This window comes from Simochromis diagramma, unplaced genomic scaffold (genome assembly GCF_900408965.1).
Source record: "Simochromis diagramma unplaced genomic scaffold, fSimDia1.1 OVJJ01000389.1, whole genome shotgun sequence".
Classification (NCBI taxonomy): Eukaryota; Metazoa; Chordata; class Actinopteri; order Cichliformes; family Cichlidae; genus Simochromis; species Simochromis diagramma.
The window spans coordinates 821,972-845,158 of NW_024387227.1; the positions used below are offsets into that span (position 1 = coordinate 821,972).

Sequence of the window (23,187 nt, forward strand, 5' to 3'; positions counted from 1 at the left end):
TTGAGCCACTTGCTCTTATAACCGTGTCTGTCTTTTTTTTTTTTTTTGCAAAAGATTTCCACTTGTTCAAGTTTGGGCCTTTATGAGTTGTTTGGGCACGAGGGGCATTTTGTCAGCTTCGGAAATGATGTAATCATAGATTTATCCACTGTGATATCACCCTTTCACATAATGATCCTGATAATCCTACAGACTATAGGTGTATACTGTATGACATAATAATAAAGAGGTAACATCAAAAAGGCATAAGACATGTTAGGACAAGACAAGAAGAAAGGAAATCAAAACGAAAGCAAATAAACGTAAAAAACATACAATGTTCGAATGATTCCTTCATAAGGACATAATAGCCCTCTCTTATTTCTCTTCTTTGCACCGATGCTGTAAATGCAGGTCCTGTGTGTGTGTTTTTATACAATATTATACAATTATTATTATTCCAATACAATATTTTGGAAATATACTGCAGGCCTATGGAATTTGAAAAAACAACAACAACCAATCAGACTGTGACTTCGCTAAAACTCAAACATATCACATACAGAGTAATACAGTAATACAGTGCAGACAGAAACTGCCACATATACACGTTTATTATTGTGGTAAAGGTTTCATATTGATACTTGTTTAAATAAAAGAAACAATTCATTATTCTAATAAACGCACAAAAACGCCAGGCCTGACTTTAAAGCGCATAACAAAAGAAATTAGGTTATAGTTCACTTTATCCTATTAATTAGACTTAAGCCTTCCTCAGCCCGTCGATCCCTCTCGTCAGTGTGTGTGTGTGAGAGAGAGACAGGGGTAGGGAGGTGGGAGGGGCTCCTAGAGGTGACAGTGCCTAGTTTAGCACTTTGCAACATGATCCGCGGAGAGGCCGGGCTTTGCGGCGCTGCATCCTGCCACACCGCGCCACATGGAGACCGGATAGAGCCGCGGTAAACTGGGCATGATAAAGAAAGAAGGTGGACCATTTTCCTCCTCTGTCGGCTGGCTATATGAACTCGCACAGCATCAGCAGCTCCTGACAAAGCAAAGGCAGACGGAGACATGAGGGTGACGGGAAGTGCTGCTGCTGCTGGAGATTCTTGCGGTCTGCGTCAAACCTCTCGGTCCTTCAGAAGATGATGCTCGCTGTGTCTCTTAAGGGACTTTTCTGGTTCGTTGTGTGAACCCACGCCACGCTGAAGGGGGTCTTTGTTAATATCTCGGGTTTAAACGTCCAGTAGCAGCAGCGGGGATAGTGATGGTCAACCCTTCTCCAGTTGCTCAATCACTGAATCACTGTCTGCATCTGCATTGTAAAGAGAAACTCACCCCGAGGGAGTGAGGGATTTTCAAGGAATATGCAGCGATAAAGAAACCACAAGTGTTGCTGTTTTATTTAAACCAGACAGAGCCATAGGTGGATGAACGGAGTTTTGTTATTTACCAACATGAGCTCGCTGTTTTTCTCCGATACTCCGTCCGGTCCGGTCTGCAGCGCTCCCACCGGGTCGGGCGCGGTGACCAGCGCCCTGCGAAACGACCTGGGCTCCAACATCCACGTGCTGAAAACCCTCAACCTGCGTTTCCGCTGCTTCCTCGCCAAAGTGCACGAGTTGGAGAGGAGAAACAAACTGCTGGAAAGCCAGCTGCAGCAAGCTCTGCAGAGACCGCAGTACCGCCACCTTTACACCCGTGAAGTCGCCGTGCAGACGGACGGTCCCGAGTCGAGACTGCCGGGCACCATCTGGAGTTTCACCCACGTCAGGAGGCAAGGGGAGCGCTTTGAGACCCTGCAAGGGCCCGGGGTGACATGGACGCATCCGGACGGAGTTGGTGTCCAAATTGACACAATTACCCCAGAACTGAGGGCTCTGTATAACGTGCTGGCCAAAGTCAAGCGGGAGAGGGACGAGTACAGGAAAAAGTGAGTAAAGTAAACACTATTAATGTGAAAGTTGTGTGCGGGTATTTTATATGCTCAAATAATCTCAAGCTAGGATATGTCCAGTTGTAGTTTGCAGGGGAGCAGCAAGAAATTTAAGGCCTTGAGTGAATGGTGAAGCCCCCACCACCGAAATGTATTTCTTGATAAAAAGCTGCTAATAGGGAAGCTGTTCCCTTAAGCTCTTTCCTTTGCATTTACTTAGATGCACAGACACAAAGATACTGAAAAGTTTAAAAGAAATGTCATATCATAACGGACAGACACACAATACCTGCAATTATTCCATATTATACTCTAGATTGTAATCAGTTACACAAAAGGTCTGACTCATTCAATGAGTCAAGTTGATAGCGGTTTATAAAGGGGAAACAAGTTTTCCTTTACAGTAAATCTGGGAATATAATTGCTATTGAATACACTTCTCACATGTTAAATAGTTCACTTTTGAGCAAAACTGTTTCTCAGTATTTGGGAAGTTAGGCAGGAACTCAGCCAGTTTTCAAGTAGTCTTTAAAGTTTCCACAAGACAAACCACACATTTGTCTCTTTATAAACTTCTACATTTACTTTGGATTGAAGTTAGCCGAACACGAGGACTGATCTGTCTGTCAAGGGGGAAAAAAGTTTATTAAGAGACATGATTGGTAATTTTGGCTCATGTTGTCACTTCTAACTTATTATTGTGGCTTTTCTTCTCCCGTGTGGACGTGGTTAGACAATATATCCAGATGCTCATCTGACAGGTATAGAGGAGAGTGATGACAGCTATCACAGTGACAGAGTGTCACTTGAGCTAGTACATCCCATGAAGTATTCAGAGCCGAGTGGCTGTTTGGCACTTTAGTTAACCAAACACGTTTTTCCATGAATTTAACTGATCCCGTTTTTTCCCCATTTCTGCGGAAATTCCTTTGCACGGCTCAGTTTTCAGCAATTGTTCTCTTTTTAGTCATACTAATTGTGTCCGCCTGTGGACTCACTGTAGGATCCCCAGCTGACTGTGAGTGTGTGACTGCTGGCCGTCTTGGCCGGCTACTCGAGGGGGTGTGGGGATTGCCAAGCAACTGCCTGCTTCTGTTTGGCGTCATGATTCAAGCAGAGAGGCATTTTTACAGGCCTCTGTCTGGTCGGTGAGGTCGTCTATGACGAACGCTTACTTCCGTGTGAGCACACTGACTCAGTGACACAGAATGTGTGTGTTCTCCCACTCCTCTGGGAAACTGGATATCCTGTCCAGTCATTCCTGTAACACCAGCATATCCTTTTTTGTGCATTTCTGCTGTGGACGATAAAGTGCAGTGACTGGGAGAGTGGCCAGATTTAAAATTCCTGCAGCTGAAATCCAAGATCTGGATCTTTTTTGGCAAAAATGACTTTACATGTTTGCTTTTAAAATGTATATTAAATCACAAGTGTTGTTGAATTTCTTTTACACCTGGATAAGTGACAAACCAAGTGCATTCCAAGCATGTTTTTATGGGCCAATAATCATTGTTATCGATTTGCCTGCCTCTCTCTTTCCCTCCTTGCTCTGAGCTTGATAATTGCATCATCGCTGAGTTCACTGCCCTGCTTTTCTTTCTGTCTCCCAGTCTAAATCCTCTTTACTACTGTCACGTTTCAGCATTCAATCCCTGAGCCCCATCCTGCCATGCCTTTTCTGTTCTGTGTTCTTTGTGTTCAGCCATTCCTTCGCTCCACCCTTCTGCAGGCCCTCCACCCCTTCGTCCCTCTCTGTGTGGTACAGACTGCTTTGTAAGGCGTCTTCATTCCCCATGGAGGCCACCACAGTGCTCTCCCACATTCAGGGTGATTTATTAAAGTTTTAGCAGTGTGGACACGCACAAAAAGATGGATCGGCAGTTGTCTTGTTTCTGATTTGGCCGCTTGCATTCCAACATGGTTACCATGAGCTGTTCAGATGTTTACTTCTGACATTTTACAGTTAAGCTCTTTCTGACCAAGAGGTAAAACAATGCACTCTGAACTAATTTCATGAGATGTTATGTTGCAGAGGCTGCTTGAATACATAGAAGGGAGATTAATGCTAAACACCAGATTGACAGAAATAGAAAAAAACCCTGGTCAGAATTCCAAGAAACATCAAAATGAAACTTAAGTAACAAATTTTAACAATCTGTCTAATCTTTGAACTTCAATTTCACCTTAAATTTGAACTTAAGTAATTATAAATTAAAAAAAAATATTCACAGGTTAACAGCTACAATATAAACAACCATAAACCTGCTTGCAGATGTTGAAACTCTATTGTTTTATAGACTATACTATATAATGTTTTAAAAAATCCTTTTTCATCATCTGTTATGTATGTGAGCAGTGCTAATGGAGACCATTAAAGCATCTAAGACACAGAAAAAGAATGTTTTTCTCAAAGAAAATATATGAAATACAACAAAAGAGGTAGAGATAACCACTTTGTTAGGTACATCTGTTTGTCTTCTAAATACAAATAGCTAATCAGCCATTCACAGGGTAACAGCGCAATGAATTTGGGCTTGTAGACATGGTCAAGATGGCCTGCTGAACTTCAAACCATCATCAAAGCATCAGAATGGGGAAGAAAGGTGATTTAAGTGAGTTTGAATGTGATGTGGTTTTGGTGCCAAACGAGCTGGTCTGAGTATTTCAGAAACTGCTCATCTACTACTTTAAAGCAGTGAGCGGCTCTAGGTGAAAGCTCTTGTTAATGTCAGAGGAGAATGACCAGATCACTTCTGGCTGATAGGAGAGCAACAGTAACTCAAGTAACCACTCATTATAAACAAAGTATGCAGAAGCACATTTCTGAATGCACAACAACCTGTTTAGCAGCAGAAGAGGCTACGTTTCGCATGGACTCACCAAAATTTGACAATAGAAGACTGGAAAAACATTGCCTGGTCTGATGAGTTACGATTTCAGAGGTGGGGTCAGAATTTGATGTAAACAACCTAAAAACAAGGATCCATCCTGCCTTCCATCAGTGGTTTAGGCTTGCGGTGGTCATACAGTGTGGTTGATATTCTATGGTACCCTTAGCACCAAGTGAGTATCGTTTTTTTTATCATTGTATCATCTGCTGATGGATGCTTCCAGCAGAATAATGCGTCAAGTCACAAAGCTCAGATCATCTCAAACTGGCATCTTTAACATGACAAAAAGTTCAATGTGCTCAAATCATCAGACATCAGTCCAGTAGAGCACGTTTGGGATGTGCAGCTGACAAATCTGCAGCGACTGTGTGATACTAACATGTCAATATGGACCAGAATCTCTGAGGGATGTTTCTAGCAACCGTTTGAATCTATGTCATGAAGAATTAAGTCAGCTCTGAAGACAAAAGAGTTTCAACTCACTTCTAGCTGGGTGTACCGAAGGTGGTCGATGAGTGTATAGTTAGTGCAGTTCAGCAACCAAAAGTGTGAGTTCATTAAGGAATGATTTACATTTAAGAAAGATCTGCTGCAGGTGCAGACTGAGACAGAGAAGAAGAAATCAAGTTGTTGTGCGATGCACTATCACAAATAAAATGTTCAAAATTCATTGTTCCCAAAAATCTCAACTGGCCTCAATCCTGTATCCAAATCAGTTTCTCTCCATTGTTCAAAATCCTATTTGTATAGAGAACAGCATGTTCTTTCAAAGCTAATCTGTATTTGTGCATCTGGAAAAGCTCTTAACTTCGTGTGGATTTTATCCAAACACTTACCTAACCTATCAGATTCTTTCTTTTAATTCATTGCTGTCATGTGAAAAAGTCTCCCTGCTCAAACACACACAGTCCCACTGTCTGTCTCCCGCACACTAGCATACTGCACCTATTGTCAAAGAAGAAGCGCTACAGATCAGACAACCAACTTAAATGAATATCCACGTAATGCCACAATGTCGGGACTGTGGGGTTACATTTCTGTCACAGCCGTGCAAAGGAAGATGGGTAAGGTCATTGCCAGCACACCCAGTTCACACTGTTTTTATTCCTCCTTCTTCATTATCCTTTTATCACTTGGGGGTGTCAGTGTGACTCTCCCAGTAATTGCCATCATTATGTGATAATGTTTGAAAGGCCATGAGAAGCGTTGCTGAAGCCGATGAGCATATCTGACAACCGGCAACACACGCTAAGAACAGATAGTGTTTCCAGTTCACTGTGACAGTTGTCTTGTCTTCATAGGCGGTGGCAATTTGCTTAAAGTTTTGCATTTTATATTTTTTGCACAGAGATACCACAGATAGCTTTAGCCATTATGCAGATTGCCGCACAGGAGGACAGGCAGGGAGTGAAAGACGGCAGTTATTCTTGGAAATAACGTGCTGATACATTTTCAAATAGGTGCATAAAAATATAAGATAAAAGAGAAGTACATAAATGATACTGTAGACGGCATGCATTTATGTTAAGTAGAGCTGATGAATACAAATTCTGAGAGCTGTATAATTTGCATTATTATAACCAACTTTTCCAGTGTAGTTCCCACTGCAGCGTTAAAAGACATGTCAGTGAGAGGCTGAGCTCCAGTTGAGATATGAGATCGGCGGTTCCCAGTCGTTGCGGTGGCCACTCCTAATTGGTTGTTTATTTCATCAGTGATCTGAGGCCAAACAACTGTCCTGCTGGATCACAGTGTGGAGACAGGGGGAGGCAGAACAGTCACTGGGCCTCCAGGGCATGTTCTTCCGGCATGAATAATTCACATGTTGCTGAATTTAGCCGTGCGTGGATCAATGCGATGAGAATTCAGTAAAGACACTTTTCCCGAGCCTTTGATCTCGGTTCCTGTGCGTCAAAGAGGTGAACATCGAAGCTGAGCCTCTCCTTTGAAAATCAGTAAACTACTTTAACAAATTACAGGGAGAGGTAAACTGCAATTCCAAAGTCAGCGCCTGCATTGCGTTTCAAATATCATATTTCCTGATGAAGAGCAAAGCGCTGTGCTGATGAGCTCCTGAGCCTTTGTGTGTGTCTGTGGTGCTGACCTGCCCTGCTTATAATCCAGGCCGTCTATTCAGGAGAGGGATTTTCTCTAAGCCGTCACCTAGCACCAAGGCTTCAACATCCAGCCAGCCCTGCGCCACATCCTGGCATGCAGCCGCTGCACTGAACTGGGGCCTCTCAAAGTGGAAGGCATCCTGCTGCTGAGATACAGAGCAAGAGAAAGAGAGATCAGTTCTCTCAGGCTACTGAGCTCCAGAGTAGAGTCTGTACTGTTTGTCTATGCTCCTTCTTAGTTCACAACATGTTTTTTTTAATCTTTCAAGGCAAATTGCTGACTTTAGAATCGTAGGTCGTATCCATTCTGTTGGGTCTAAAAGCTTTACAAACCTGGATTATACTCAGTGGAAATATGTAATGGAAAAGAGCTGCTGATACTGCTTATTTGTCTGTGCTGTACACCTCAACTTTTATCCAAAAGTACATTAATGATCAATGATTCCCAAAATCACAGATAAGTTGGGAAGGACGAGAAGAGGGACCTTCTTCTCAACACCACAGAGAGTCTGTGAAGGCAACAGACTCACAGAGGAATGCAGCTTGTGACGAGGTATTTTAGGTATGTTTGGCTGTAAAAGATTATGAGCCAGAAAGGTCAAGTAGCCACTACACAGGAGTACCAAAAGTTTATCAGTCTGAACATCCTGAGGATGCCTTACTTTCTACTGTGTGAGTAATGTTTTTTAATGGAAGCACTGGCCTATTTGATAAAATCATGAATAATTTTGGATTTTGGACTGCAAATAAGTAATTTGCTACTGGTAACTTGTTACATTTGACAGGTTTATGTAGATACATAATATTGCTATGTAGTTTAAATCAGTGTTTGTCGTTTATTCATGAGATTTGTTCACAATAATTGACTGAAACTGTCACTTACTGTGAAACTGTTATAGCAATGGCATTGCAAAAAAGGAAACCTAGTTTATAGTGTTTCCCCATCTCCCTTCACAAGCCTTTCTTCTCTCAGTGTCTGGAGCTGCTGCTGTGCTATGCAGCTGTGGTTGATTATTCATGGGTATCGATACAGCTGAGAGCAGTGGCGCATTGCCATATTTAAAAGTGCAGGAATGCACCTGTCGGTGGTAAGCAGCTATGGCAAATATAGACTGAACTGACTGTGCAGAAGGGTTTTTTTGTGGGTTGGAAAGCCTTGCGACAGTTGCAGGGAAAGCAGGAGACAGATTAAGTTATTAATCAACAGACCTAATCTTTATATAGACCTAATAATGTGCCTTTGGCTTTCGGTTCAGATCTGCTCAGTTTGCAATGCTTTTGCACCTAAAGCTCCTAATATGCTGGCACAGCGTGCTGACTTAATAATGTCTGTATTTCTAAAGCTTGTTATTCGAGAGGAAGTGCTGGTTTACCAGGCACTCCAAAAACATATATGGGCACTTTGGGCACTATATATAACATACATGTGCGCGTCAGAGCATGACAGCGGCGTTGAATATGTTTCAGCGCTTGAACTTCCAGCACAGAAGGCCACATGTGCCCTCCCTTTGAACTCGGTGGAAATCTTAATGTAGTGTGAGACTTGTCTGTCTTGTGTCAGTGACGTAAAAGACGGATCACACTGATGTTCACACTGTCATACCATGATCGGATATGGGTCGCATAGGGTCAAAAAGTCAGATTTGATACGCTTTCGCCTGCAGTGTGAACGTAGCCAAAGTGCTTTGACCTTCTGTGGCAACGTTTTCATTATCAGCAAAAGAAAGTAAATGTTTGTTTAAACTAGTGATTTTAACACCAATTTTTAGTCATGACCTGTTGAAAAAACACTCAGAAAATTGAATCTCTAAATACATCCGTTTCAGCTGATAATATTGTAACTTTTTATTCAAGCATTCATTTGTTGTTGATTTCTCTGTTGCTAAGACCATCAAGGGTTATTAAAAATATAAATCAGAGATGTGTTTTGACACTGCAGCATTTATTTTTTATTTATTTATTTTTTTTAAATTAAAGCTGCTATTAACAGGTATTTTCATGTCTCCCCAACTTCCCTCACATGAGTAGGAGGAATGAGGCTGAAGCTGTAGCTCTGGCAGTAGATATTTCAGTAGTACAGTGCAATACTTAATAAGCAAGTTACCCCTGACTTTAATTTAGCATCAGCTCTCATATGAAAGTCAGCTGGCTCTTATATTTGGCACTGAAATCTCATGCTCTCCTTGTCATGTAAATGTTTCATTGATATAATTTCCCCTTTATAATTGGAGGAGATAAGGTACTCTGTCTGTCACCCTAACTTTGCAAAGATTGAGGAACCCTTTGTGGGTTGAGGCAGTGCCTAACAATTGCATTTCTATAGATTTTGAGCAGGGTTGGTTAGTAACGAATTAACCATAGTCAGGACTGCATATTCAGATTACAACAAAATAACTGAAATCTACTTGGCAAACATTTGAAATTTGTAAAAATGTGAAGAAAGTGAATGAAAACAATAGCTACATGGAGTTAAAGTTACAGTCTCAGGAATTATTTACTTACTTTTCAAATCATTTAAAAATTTAAAATATAAAAATTGAATTTATGAAACTTGAAAACACACACTCACTCAGAGAACCCTTAATGAACTTTTTTTAAACCGTTTTTATTGTAAAGCTCTTTGGTTTTTAATGCACAGTATAAATATATTTTATTTCCTTACTTACTTTATTATTGTGATGTAAGTTAACTACAGCAACCTCAAAACCAACTCAAAATCCACTTTATTTCGAATGAGATGTAGAAATTTTAAATTTTGCTGTCAACCTCACCATATTTAACTTTTAAATAATCCAAAACAGTTCTAATCAACGTATTAAGCAGTGTTTTATCAAACCATAGCTGTAATTTGCTTCTGGTGACTGACCACTTGTAGAGAGACACTGAATACATTATTCTTGCTTTGGCTCCCCACAGCTAACAGACTCTTTGTGTCTCTGTTTACTTATTTTCAATTCCTGGTTTTTGTTCTTTGTTTCCTTTGTTGGACTTTCCATTGAAGTAGCAGTGGGTATTCCTTTCTCAGGTTATTTTGGTACACAAGTACATTATGCTATTGCTATTTTAAACTAGGTCATACACCTAGCCTTTGATTTTTTTGTACTTTGACTATACTCCATCAGCCATGAAAGGCTGATGGAGTATAGTCATCACCCCGCTGTGCGGGCGAGCGGCATGGACACCTACGTTTGTGAATGCGATAGCTCAAGAAGAAAGCGACGTAGGAGCTTTAAATTGATACCATAGGTATATCTACAAAAAAATCTTAGAAGAATTTGAATCTCATTGATCTCGACCTCAAGGTCAGAGGCCAAGTGTTCTTCTTTTATTTCTTATGTCTTTGTGTTTCTTCATGGAAACACTTTATATAATACATGAAAACCATAGTTTATTAGTGATTGATCTTTTCATTTTTTTTTCTTGAATAAGTCATGCTGGTTTATGTCATTCAGAAGTTGTGATTATATTTGACACATCAGTGCAGCAACCCAAATCAAAAGGTAGCCAGTTTGCAGGCATAGAAAAATGAAGAAAATCAGCAAATTACTTTTAACATTGAAGTGTGTTTCTAATAAAATACCAGGGCAGCTGTAATTCAGGAGGTAGAGTGGGTAGAGCACACGTTGAGATGTTAAACTGTAACATAGGTGCTACATGCTGTCAGTGTTGTATGCTTTTAAAGTTCTTTTAATGAAAGTGGTGTATCATTTACATCCATTATAAACTGCATCAGTGCATTATGAAACAGTGTCATGAACTGTAGGCCGTTAGATTCAGATTGTTGCAACTGATTTAATTGAAATATGACAGTGATCGTGAAACAGGTGTATGTACACAGACGTACAATACGATGTTTGTCTCATAGTTCTATTATGTGTCACATAATTTCACTGTACACACCCTGGCCAGTGAGGATTTGTGCCAGAAGTGAATATCTTGATCTTCTTTTTTTCTTTGATGGGATGTCACTCCCTGTGTACTCCACCCAAACATGGCCCAGACTTGTAAGCTGTTGATTGTGGTCTTATGCACTTGCAGTGATTCTAACAAATCCACATCATTTGCACAGCAGAACCCCCCCCCCCTTCCCAAAATTATAAAACTGTTAGGACATGGATTTAATGAGATGTTTTTACCAGTTAAGTCTTTACAGTTCTTGTGCAACGAAACATCTTTGTGTATGTTAAGTCAATAGACAGGAGCCCAGAGCTATTATGAGAGCACTATAATAGGGCAAGAATAAATCAGTGGGAACATAACAACTTAACAGTAGAGTAGTGTTCTTTGTAGGATGTGGGGTGGGGTCAGTTTGCAGTGTGGATTATGGAGACTGCAGGGGAAACTGATTTTCTGTCACTATGCTTTGTCACTCCCTCTCCTGCATACTGCACAAATATGATACGCAGGCAGATGAATCTTTGTATTCTTTCCTCTTTTGAGTTCTGAGAAGAAAAACATTAATGCGGCCAATGAATTGCATAAGAACAATTAAGAAAAAATAATTGACTTCACTGTAAAAATTTCACTTTCAGGTTCATGTCAGTAATTATGAAACTGTTGCTCATGGAAACTCTTCGGTCTTTCTGCCAGACATTTAACTGCCAACTATTGCAAGCATAAACAAACTATTAAGTTGGGGTGTTTTCACAGTGGCAACACCTTTGCAAGTCCATGCAGTTCATAAAATCACTGCCTTCATAAACAACTTGCTTTTACAGCAGTTATTCATTTTTTCAGGGTGAACTTGGGTCAAAGAGTTGGAATCTGCTGATAATTACCTGTGAACGCCCATTATATTGGTTGTTCTCCTGTAGTATGCCTCAGGCCAAGGAAAAGGGGCCCTTGACTGGCTTTGAGAGTTAAGCAATTAGATAATACATGTGCTTAGTGCAAACAAGTCAAGTTCACACCTTGGAAAAGCCAGTGCAGCAAGGCTTGGGCGCAGGTCAGACATGTTACAACACTTGCTCCCAATTATCTTTCAGTCCATTAATGCGAAGGGAGGACAAGTGGAGTTGCACCAAGTCTTCTATTCAAATAGATGCTTTGATCAGTGGAAATTACTTTAAGTATCCAAGAAAAACAAAACCCAGGAACATGAGCTGTGCACAAGCTGGTGCCCTGTTGTGGTGCAACAAGTTCATCTTGAAAAAGCTGGTCCACCGAGTAAAGACATGCAGCAGCTATATGAGCCGTGAAACTGCCCTGACGTAAACAAAGCTTATAGAAGCTTTAACCATGCTTGCTTGTGACGATGCTCACTGCTTTTGTAGGAATTTAAACTAAGACTCAGATGTCTGGTTTTAGACAGAACATCCATCAAATTCGCTAATTATATTTTCCAGTACCTAACCTCTAATCCTAAATGTTATTTGTTTTCCCAGTCCTTTTCCAAAGAAGTACTACATCTCTGGACTAGTCTCGGTGTAATTAAAAAATGCTTTATTAAACGTCTGCAAGTACAGAACTGCAGCGTGTTAATGCCTAAACATATTTCAGCATCAGTTAATTAAATAAAGGATGAAATGTTACATGTGTTATGTGTGAATTTCTTTACCAGTTAACGTAAATTAATGTTAAAATGTTGCTGTAGTGATATTTCAATATAGTGTAAATATACTGTGACCAAAAAAAAGTACTAAAATTGAAATGAAAATTTTTTTTAATAAAAAAAATGTCAACGCATTCAAGATAATAAAATAAAATAAGAGAAGATAAAAAGACAAGTGTTGAAATGTTAGATGCCACATGCACTGTGGTTACCAGATAACAGACGTGTGTGCGTAGACACCATGTGATGATGTGTAACTGTGTAAAGTAAATAACTGGTTTGGATTTCCCCATCCAAGCACATGTGTGTATAAGATAATGCCATGAATAATCTTAGTTAATAAACTAATAATAATAAATACATACGAATTTGGTGAAGGGCTGCAATGACTCATCGAGTATTTCAAATAATTTGATTATAAAAAGTTCTCAATACAAATTCTTTGATTCGATGTTTCGTTTAATGCACGCGATGTAAAGAACAATGTAAACGTGAGCGTTTCACCCACATTTGTGACTAAAAACAGACCTGCAATAAAAAAAGTATTTAGGAGCAGCGTGCAAATAAAATCTGCAGTAAGTCTCCAGAAGTTGTATGAAAATATGCAGATGAACCAGTGTCATAGCAGACTGGTTAAATCATACAGACTGCTGAAGGCTGACGCTGGCCGTCCTATTTTCCATGGAGGTGATACCAGCAGCAAACAGGGGTGAATCTAAAGGGGGCCATCGGGTGTACTAGACCAGCGGTCCCCAACCTTTTTTGCACCACGGACCGGTTTATGCCCGACAATATTTTCACGGACCGGCCTTTAAGGTGTCGCGGATAAATACAACAAAATAAAACTAGTACCGGTACTGAAAAAAAGATTTATTCATAACACACGTGAAAAGACCCAGGAAAACCGAGTTAACGATAAAAACGATAACAAAATAACGCTGAAAACCGATAAAAACCCTGAAAACCATACATTTCACACCTGAGCCTCAACTCTCGCGGCCCGGTACCAAACGACTCACGGACCGGTACCGGTCCGAGGCCCGGGGGTTGGGGACTGCTGCACTAGACCATATTAACTTCAAGGCTCTTGTAACATTTTTTAGATTGAAAGTGAAATACTATAAAATATTGCATTAATTCAACTGCATAAATGTTTAAAAAATATAGAAATAAAAGCTTTTTTATACAAGCCAATAAAATGTACATGGGCCATTAAACTCTGAGCCACGGACCTGAGGGTTAGTAGGTGGAACACTGAATTATTATTTATATTAATTATTAACATCTAGACCATCATGTCATCTGTTTTCAGCAGCACAAATACGTGCCTCCTGTTTATGTCAGAAAGCTTTTCAAGAAGACAGAGTAAAGGTACATTTATGCCTTAGTCTATTTTATATTTTTATATTTTGAAAGAACGGTGTTTTTGTTCTCTTTTGAATATTTATTATTGCTTATTAACAAGACAAAGGTATTTCTTATCCCGTTACACGAATAATCAATGGAATAATTGATGGATTACTTGATTACTAAAATAATCATTAGCTGCAGCCCTAATTTGGTGTGATCATTCAGACCTCTCACTCTTTCCAAAGTACATTTAAGACCAATTTGGCATAAAGGTTGTTTCTATTTATTTTTTAGGTGGATTTCGGCTTCATCATTGTCTTTTGTCTGTTTTTGTATTCCCAGACAGACCGGAAGATATTTAACTTAAAATAAACAACTGTACTAAAAGAAAATGGAGTGTCAAAATTATCATTGCCAGACGATTAACATAATTTGAAGTTGAATAAACTCAGAGAAATGTGCTTATCTCAGTGAGAGGTACTATATGTCCAAAAACTTCGTAGTGCTCAGAAAAGTTGCGTAAGAATCATCTAAATCATCTAAACCAAGCAGAAGAAACCCACTTCTCCCACGCCCCTGCTCAAGGAACATGACAAATACCCCAATACAGATCTCCAAACACGTAACCTTTCAATCCAGCAATCCCACACCAAAACCCATGGGACCAAAAATATCTGCTACCAGTGTCCCTGCATCAGACCCTACATGATCAGACACCACAAGACACCATCTGATGTCTTTTGGATTCATGATGGGTACCTACCCAAATCATTTGAATAGTTCATCCATGTGCTTTTGTAGCTGATTATTATTAAATATGTGTTGTAGGATTTTATTTGTCAGTTAGTTTTTAATAAACCAGCGTTTACATTTGGTACATAGATTTGTGGTCCTCAGGATTTTAAAAATGTTCAGCTAATTTAATACCTACAGCATAATGGCAGTCCTCTCAGGCTCATCTTATAGCTTGCATTGAGTACTAATTAAAAATCTTAGCATGGAAACACTGTATGTTATACCAGCTCAGCATGCTAGCGTCAGTATTGTTAGCATCATCGTCAGGTTAGCAGGCATTGTTTTTGAGCACAGAGCACTGCTTAAGACAACATCATGGATGTAGAGTCTTCGTCCTCTGTCAGGGCTGTAACTGTGATTCAGTTTAATAAATTAAATAGTCCCTGCAAGGACAACAAGTGGAAAACAAGAACTTTTACATTTTTTTTTAAATCTTACCTATAAAAAATATAAACATATTCAAGGAGGAGGAGAAGATAATCCATCAAAACATGTAATTTAAAAAAATCAGTGACAAAAAAAGTGAAAACAACAAAACCCCTCTTATGAAAAAAAGATTCTGAGAAATCAAAAGAACTGAAACATGCTGTGTTTCCTGTAAAACATAAGCATGTTCATCTGTGGTCACTTAGCAACACTGGTGCCTCCTGCTGGTTTCTGTGCCCTGTCTGGGTTAGGAGGGCTATATTTAAGACACATAAAACAGAAAAATCACCAGTCAGTGAGCAACGAGCCTCTCTGTGCACAGCTTACATGACAGTAGAAGACAAATAAGCGTGTGTGTGTGTTATTGACATGTACTGAGGTCAGAGAGGAAGGTGGTTAATTGGAACACAGAAATGAAACGCGCCTCAACCTTGCAGTGGTGTCTTGTCGTCAGTGGGCCTCTGAGCTGCTTTACGTGCTGGCCCTGATCCATTTCATGCAACTGCTTCATTTGCACCCCACATATGTCTCTCAGTGGAGTCTGGGGAAGCTATAGATTACAGAGTATCACCAAACTTAGTCGATGATCCCAGAGACAGAGTAACGAAGATCACATTGTTCTCTCTATTTTGCATAACTGCGATATAGTCATGTCTTCCCAGGAAGCTGATCCTGTCAGGGCAATTTTTTGGGGGGAATAACGTAGAGACACTAGCTTGCTGATTCAATGTTAATGAAAATGGCGAATGGTTGTGTCATCTAGAAGACATCGCATAGACACCTCTAGCTGTCCACCGGAGGAATCACAAGTACTCAGGACGTTTAGACATGATTTATCAAAGCTGTCAGCGGCCTCATTTCATACAAGCAGCTCAACTAAATGGCTAAGTGTTTGTCCTGCACGTAGTCCCATGTATTGATCCCTCACTCTGCTATCATGCAGGGCTTCCTGCTTTTCTCTCTCCGCTCGCGTGAGAATTTATTGTCACTGTGCCATTAAAATCTCTTAATAGAGTTTCGCCTAAGGTTCCCCTTTGCGGAGTTAGTTGAGAAAACAGACACTGATTTGTGCCCTTATACATTTAAACTTTATTAATAAAGAAGGAATGTGATTTATAGTTTTCAAAATTCAATTACTTAATTGTTTTAGATAATATTGTGCTAAACATACAGGAATTCAGTCAGACCAACATATCTTTTTGTAAATCACTGGCACATTTCTATGTGTTGCATCTTTGAGAAACACATTTTTACTAATTTCAAAGTCTTCCTCTTATATATACCAGTTTTCAAGTGATATATGGACCTAATATAGAAGAAAGATTATGAAACAAAAGAGCAAGCCGCTTTTGACTTCAGAAAAATATTTTGAATAGCAGGATTTTAATCTGCTCTAATATGTAGAATTGGTGCTTGAGTCTGTAATTTGTTGCCTGGTTTCTTAAAGCTTCCACACAAACACTTTCCAGTATATCACATACTTGAAACAGGGTGTTGGCTGAACTAAAACTTTATTTGCGATGAACGACGGAGGCTTTGTGGTATGATATGCAACCACACCTCAAAGTTTTCCCTATGCTCTCTTTGGTGTTTACTGCATATTCCATGCTCTCTTTAATAGTTACCGCCTGTTGCATAAGTGTTTAGGACCTTTCTGATGAACATTTAATCATTAAGATAATAATCTTTGGATAGTCACCTCCAATTATTTTCACTCTGACAGTTTCACCAGTAAATCACTACGAGTGGCATAAAACTATCACCTTGAGCACTATTGTTACAAAGAATCAGGTGCGGATCAAGACTTGGATGGGTGCATGCTCCGTGTCCTCGGGCGCTGTAGTGGGAAAACACTGAGGCAATTTGCGTGCAAATGTAACTCCCAGACACACCACACAAGGCAGGGAGGGTTATTTGGCAAGCTGTTGTTCAACAGACAAACATATGAGAAATGTCTGTTTGATGTGATACACTTCAGGTTCCTCTTTCAGTACCACACTGCAGTATTCTCTTAAATCACTGATTTACATGAATCACGAAGAATCAAGCAGCTTTTTAAAAATGTTCTACTCCAGTGCAAAAAGCATGTAGTGCTGATTTATATTACTCTATGTTATTAGATTAGATAGAATGAAATCTTCCATCCATCCATTCATTCTCTTCTACTGATCCTTTGCAGGGTTGCGGGGGAGCTGGAGGCTATGCCAGCTACCATAGGACGAGAGGCAGGGTACACCCAGGACTGGTCACCAGTCTGTCACAGGGCTAACATATAGAGACAAACAACCATTCACACTCAGATTCCCACCCACATTCACCCATATGGGCATTCACCCCACTGCACATCTTTGGACTGAATGAAATCTTACTTAACATAATTAAACTCTTGACACTGATGCCAAAGCACCAGTGTAGAGTGCTTTTAATGGCTAAGTGAAGTGAAACTTGCATGCAGAAAATATTTTCTACTCTTACATTATAAATAAAGTTAGATATATATATATATATATATATATATATATATATATATAGATATATAGATATATATAGAGATCTATATATATATATATATATATATATATATATATATAGATCTATATATATAGATCTCTATATATATATATATATAGATCTATCTATCTATCTATCTATCAGGGGTGCAACGATACTCGTATCGATATTGAACCGTTCGATACAGTGCTTTCGGTTCGGTACGCATATGTATCGAACAATACAAAATTTGTAATTTATTTTATCAACTTTCCTTCTGACGATGCTGTCTGTGTTGAGCGCTCAGTGAATCTGCGTTTGACTACTCCGCCTAGGCTGCACTGTCCAGCGCAGATCCACTAAGCGTTCAACACAGACAGCATTGTCAGAAGGAAGAGCGCAGGGCAAGCTAGCGAGACAGAAGTTAAGCTCTCCTTGCAACATGGCAAATTGAACCTCCCCCACCCTCATTCAGATCTGGCGTTTGGAATTATTTTGGTTTTCATGTGACGTATGACCCTGAAGGTAAGCGAGTCATGGACTAAAGTAAAACAGTATGTTGGATGTGCCACGCAATGCTCAATTACATGGGTGGGAACTAGTGTGTTAGCGCAGTTAGCTCGTTAACGTGTTGGCTGTCTAGCCCCACGCTCGGGGTGATCAGGGGTAGCTCGTTAACGGAGATTTGCCGTGTTGTGGCGTTAACGTCATTTCAACGAGATTAACGCTGACAGCACTAGTGGGAACACAACGAATATGACTGCACATTTACACCGACATCATCCTAGTGCAAAGACAAGTGGAAGCAGACAAAAACAACAAGCATGCATGCTACAAACTTTACCCGAGTCATTTAGACAGCCGTTAGCACATGATTCTCCTTATGGGGACCTGATATGTTTAATATTGTGGCGAGCTCAGACAAGGAGGAGACGGAGGTGTCGTTTGGTCTTGCTTCCCGTGAGCTAGCCAGGGAGCACAGCCGTTTATTGACATCTGCAGAAGAGCACTGCCGCTAGCTAACTGCTCAGCGCAGCAACCGCACAGCAACAACAACAACAACACACAGGACGCCCTCTGACCCCGGAAGGACACACTGTCGCAGCGAGAGGGCGTCACCCGTCACTATGGCAACATAAACAAAACATAACTGTACAAACAGAACCCCGAACAGACCTGACCCGCTACAATATGCTGCTGAGAATATAGCCCAGAAGAAGCGTATAGTATAGCTTTTATTTTGGAAAGAGCCATTTCTCTGTAATAAACTCTCTTTTCCAAAGATGAGTGATTCCTCAATCAGATACAGGGCTTGCAAAATCGCTAGCCCGACGTCCCGGGGCTAGCGATTTTTCCAGTTGGGCTACCAAAATCTATCTCTGCCCTGCCCGTCGAAGGAAAAATATATGTCAATGCTTTTGCATTCTTTCGGAAATGTAGCTGGGTAATTATGTCATTGGCATCGGTGAGCCACTGTCAATATGTGACATATTGAAATCGCGTTTGAATTTGCGCTTGTTTTTTGCTTTCACTTTGCAATTGTGCGAACTGTGTATAGAGAGCGACAGTACTGATTGGTGAGTGATGATAATTTGCGCACCAATTCCTCTGACATCGTCTTATCAATCGTTAGCTTACTATGCAAACATGACAAGTGAAATCTCCCGCAGCAAGCTTAAACATGTGAGAGGTTGATCGTGCAGAGAATCGCTGACCGTTATGTGTGTGTGTGTGTGTAAAAGCAGCAGGATATATATTTTAGTTCTGCTGAGCCAAATAAGACAGGTCAGGGTGAAGAAGTGACAGCCAAAGAAAAGCTTACCACAAAACGGAAAAGTTAGGACAAATCAGACTATAAGGCAAAAAGAAAGTGCAGCTTTATGGTTTCATGGACAAAAGAATTTCTGTGGCTGCAATATGACGAGCTATATAACCGGGGCTGCACATAAGTGGTCCGCAGGTGCGCATTCGCTGTCAAAAAAAAAAAAAAAAAAAAAACGCGCACAAGATATGAAGTTGCAACGCGTGTTTGCATACATAAGATTTTCTGGAGGAGGACAGACATTTGTTTAGAACTCTTAAAGATGTCGAAGAAGCTCCTTTAAGCAATTACTTTGGTGTTCCTCCACCTCCAAACAAATGTCAGGAGTCCGAACCACAAAAGAAGCACGTATTCTCGGAAAAGTGGTTGCAGGAGGTGAGCTGGCTTCAAACAAATGATGAACGCACAGAGATGTGGTGCGGAATGTGCCGTGAAAATCCCACTCTAGCGAACAAAAACAGTGCTTTTTATATGGACGCAAACGCGCATTGCAACTTCTTATCTGGTGCGCGTCTTTTATTTTGACAGCGAATGCGCACATGCGGACCACTTATGTGCACCCGTGTAAATAACATAATGTTCTGCCGGGTGTGTTGTTGGTTTTCTCTCGATTTCTGAGTCGACAAGCGCCTTTGTTACTGGGACCAGTCATTTTAAGAAAGGCCCCCATTAGAACCCATGAGAAATGCAAGAAACGCATTATTGCTCAGTCTGCAATATCTTTCCCAGAACAAACACCAATTGCGAATAACATACTAAAAATAAACCTGAAAAATCTGTTTAGAACAGCGTACTATGTTGCAAAGAGTGAACTACCACTGGCAAAATTTAGCAGTCTTTGCAAACTTCAAAAAGCAAATGGCCTCGATCTTGGTTCCACTTGTCTCTTACCCGTGACTTCAGTGGAAATTTCAAATTCAGGATCTGACACAGACTGATTCATGTCCTACACAGTTCTTACAAGTTCATAGAAATTTCTGTTCAATTAGAACCAAGTATTTGAGTTGATGATTGTAATTTTTATACAGTGTTGTAATTTGTTTTTCAACAATTTTTTGATTAATGTTTTGTTTCCTTTACAATATTATCCTTTAATGTATAATATTGTAAAGGAAACAAAACATCAATCAAAAAATTGCTCTCTTTTTTATTCGGGCTACTTAAATTTATTTTGGGCTACCAAAAACTGAAGAGACCCTGCCCGAAGGGCTACCAGGGATTTTGAAATTTTGAGAGCCCTGAGATATATTTATTTTTTTAATTACTTTTGTTTCAGCAACATTAAATTTAAAAACTGTACTTTTGAGTTAAACTATATATTTATAATTTTAATAAATGAACATTATTTTTTGTATCGAAAAAAAATCGAACCGTGACACCAAAGTATCGAACTGAACCGTGAATTTTGTGTATCGTTGAACCCCTACTATCTATCTATCTATCTACCTACCTACCTACACATACACCCGGATATACATATATATATATATATATATATATATATGTCCAAAGAATGGTCCTAAAATCAGAATAATACTGGCAAATCTCAGATGTCAGAATATGACAGAAATGAAATCTCTTTGATATATTGCTAAAATTCAAGCTGACATTCTCAGCAGAATAAACACATCTGTAACAGCACACCTTTTAATTTATTAGGCGGTGATTCAGAGCCTGTGTCTGGCAGTAAACAGATGTGCATGAGCTGACACAGACTCTAATCCTCCTGCTGTCTTTGTCCTTGTAAGGAGACTCCCGGTGTTCATCTTGATTAAGTCATGCCAAAGGAACATGAAAAGCAGAGCCACGGCTATGGCAGACGGGTCAGATGAAGTAACTTTGCTGGAATGCCAGCTTTGTTTGGGTTAGCCATTTTTATCTAGAAGCTTACAATGATGGTGTCTGAGGTCGGTGAGGTGTACTTTTATGGACTGGTGATTTGTAATGGCTCCAAATAATGTGGAAGCAACTTTGATAGGTGATATATAGCTTTGAAAAATGTATTTCCTTGATTTACTCCTATAAATCAAGGGAATCCTATATTCCCATGATTTCACCAACAGTCTGAATGAAAAGGTTCTAGTGTGCATTCAGGAAGTGACAACACAAGTAAGACAGCGCGTAATGCAGGTGCTGTTGTGTCTGCAGAGGATGAGATGCAGTTGTGAACCTCACTGACCTTAGCCAGAGTTCTGCTGCAGACGGGCAGAGTGTTGTGGACACAGTAAACACCACTGCCAGCATTTTTTAGAACAACAAGGCTTCAATCACGAAGCATGCTGGCACGCCCTGCCAGGGAATACTTCTCTCTAATTAGACAGTGTACGTTCACTGGATCCTGAATGGAAACAAGGCCTATTTTGTTGGAAAAGTGAATCTCTAGTGACGCGCGTTCTGACTTTTGGCTGTGGTGTGCTTCTCCATTGTGAAGGCTATAAATGATCTAACCCACAATGAAGCAGTGTTCATCCCATGTCAGCTTTCTTTCTTACAGTAAACATGTATGGTTAGGCATGTGCTACTTATACCGCTCTTCCCACTGGCTTATTCGGTCTCTCGCACAACCTCACAGAAATTCCTCCTGTTTTTATCCTCCTCTGTGGCCCACAGTGTCTCATACTGTGCAGCTACTTCATATTCCTGAATGAGTGTCTTGTTCATTCTGAGTGGCTTTTGGGAAGCATCTGTGACTCAGCATATCTGCTGTCTCTCATCCTGGGGCACAAGAACAGTGGGTATTAGTAGGATGCTGAACTGACCGACGCAGTAGCCTGAGCCTCCTGTGCTTTGTGTGCAATAGCTTCATACTGCAAATTGAGCAGGCTCCTGATTTTGTTTATACAGAGCTGCCATGGTGCGGAAGAGTTATATGACGAGAGAGACAGAGGAAGGGAGGAAAGACCTGCATTGCTAATCATAGCTTTCAGCTAACAGGGGGGGTCTGGTGGTTTATTTTTAGCAGTACTGGTGGTGTGACTCTATAGATGGCAGTGGCAGTTGGTGTGATGGTAGAGTCACCATTTGTAGGTTTATTGGCACTGAATGCTGCAAAGTCATTAATAGCAGACAGGTGGAAAATAATTTGACCATGAGGTTGTTATTGAGCGAAATGTTCTTTTATGTCTGCTAAATATCAGCAAGTTAGTATTTTTTTCTCCTAAGCACAAGTGTGATTTTTCGGCCTAGATTGTTTGATGTGGTGTAGTGAATTCAGCCCAGCTTATCTTTAATACCTTTTGGAATTTCAGTAAGTGTCTTCAAATGTATAATGACCAAACATTAGAAAGATTAAGTTGAAAAACACATTTCTGACTTCACAAACTTGGGACTGACTTGGGACAGGACTGAAGCATGGTGGCATGAAGGAAAACTCCAGTCAGTCAGTCATGTTTCAAAGACTATTCACGAGCAGTGTTTGTAGAAGGATGGGACTCAGTTCTTCCTTATTGTCTTCATTGAAGCAGCGCGGTTGTAAAGACACTGTTTAAAGAAGAAGGAGACAAAAGATCAAAAAATGGGGTGGTGGGATGGTGTGTGGGTTGTGGGTGTGGTCCCAGTCTGTCAAGGACGTTTTGTAATCAGAGATGGGAGTATTAACTCCACAAAAGTACCATTACACTGTCTGCTGGGCCCCTGGGGACAGGCCGACGGTAACTGACCCACCTCTGTGCTCTGTGTTGCAGATGGGAGGAGGAGCTGTCCAAACGAGAGCAGCTGGAGTCAACGGTGACATCCCTGCAGCAGGTTGGGAAACACTAAGAACACACAAACAATAACATATATTCTACTAACATACTGATGCACAGCTATTTGATGGCTTGGTAAGGACA

At 40.3% G+C, this 23,187-nt stretch overlaps 1 protein-coding gene across 2 annotated transcripts in view; it reads left to right on the forward strand.

Moving 5' to 3' along the window:
* Positions 1-858: 858 nt before the first annotated feature.
* Positions 859-23,187, forward strand: part of iffo2b (intermediate filament family orphan 2b) — a 30,963-nt gene continuing 8,634 nt past the window's right edge. The window contains exons 1-2 of one of the 2 annotated variants that reach the window (XM_040052201.1): positions 859-1,912; positions 23,041-23,101. In XM_040052201.1, the coding sequence (XP_039908135.1) occupies positions 1,410-1,912; positions 23,041-23,101 (564 nt within the window). In that variant the 5' untranslated portion in view covers positions 859-1,409. The remainder of the gene's footprint in view (positions 1,913-23,040; positions 23,102-23,187) is intronic. The other variant, XM_040052202.1, reaches the window with a different exon arrangement.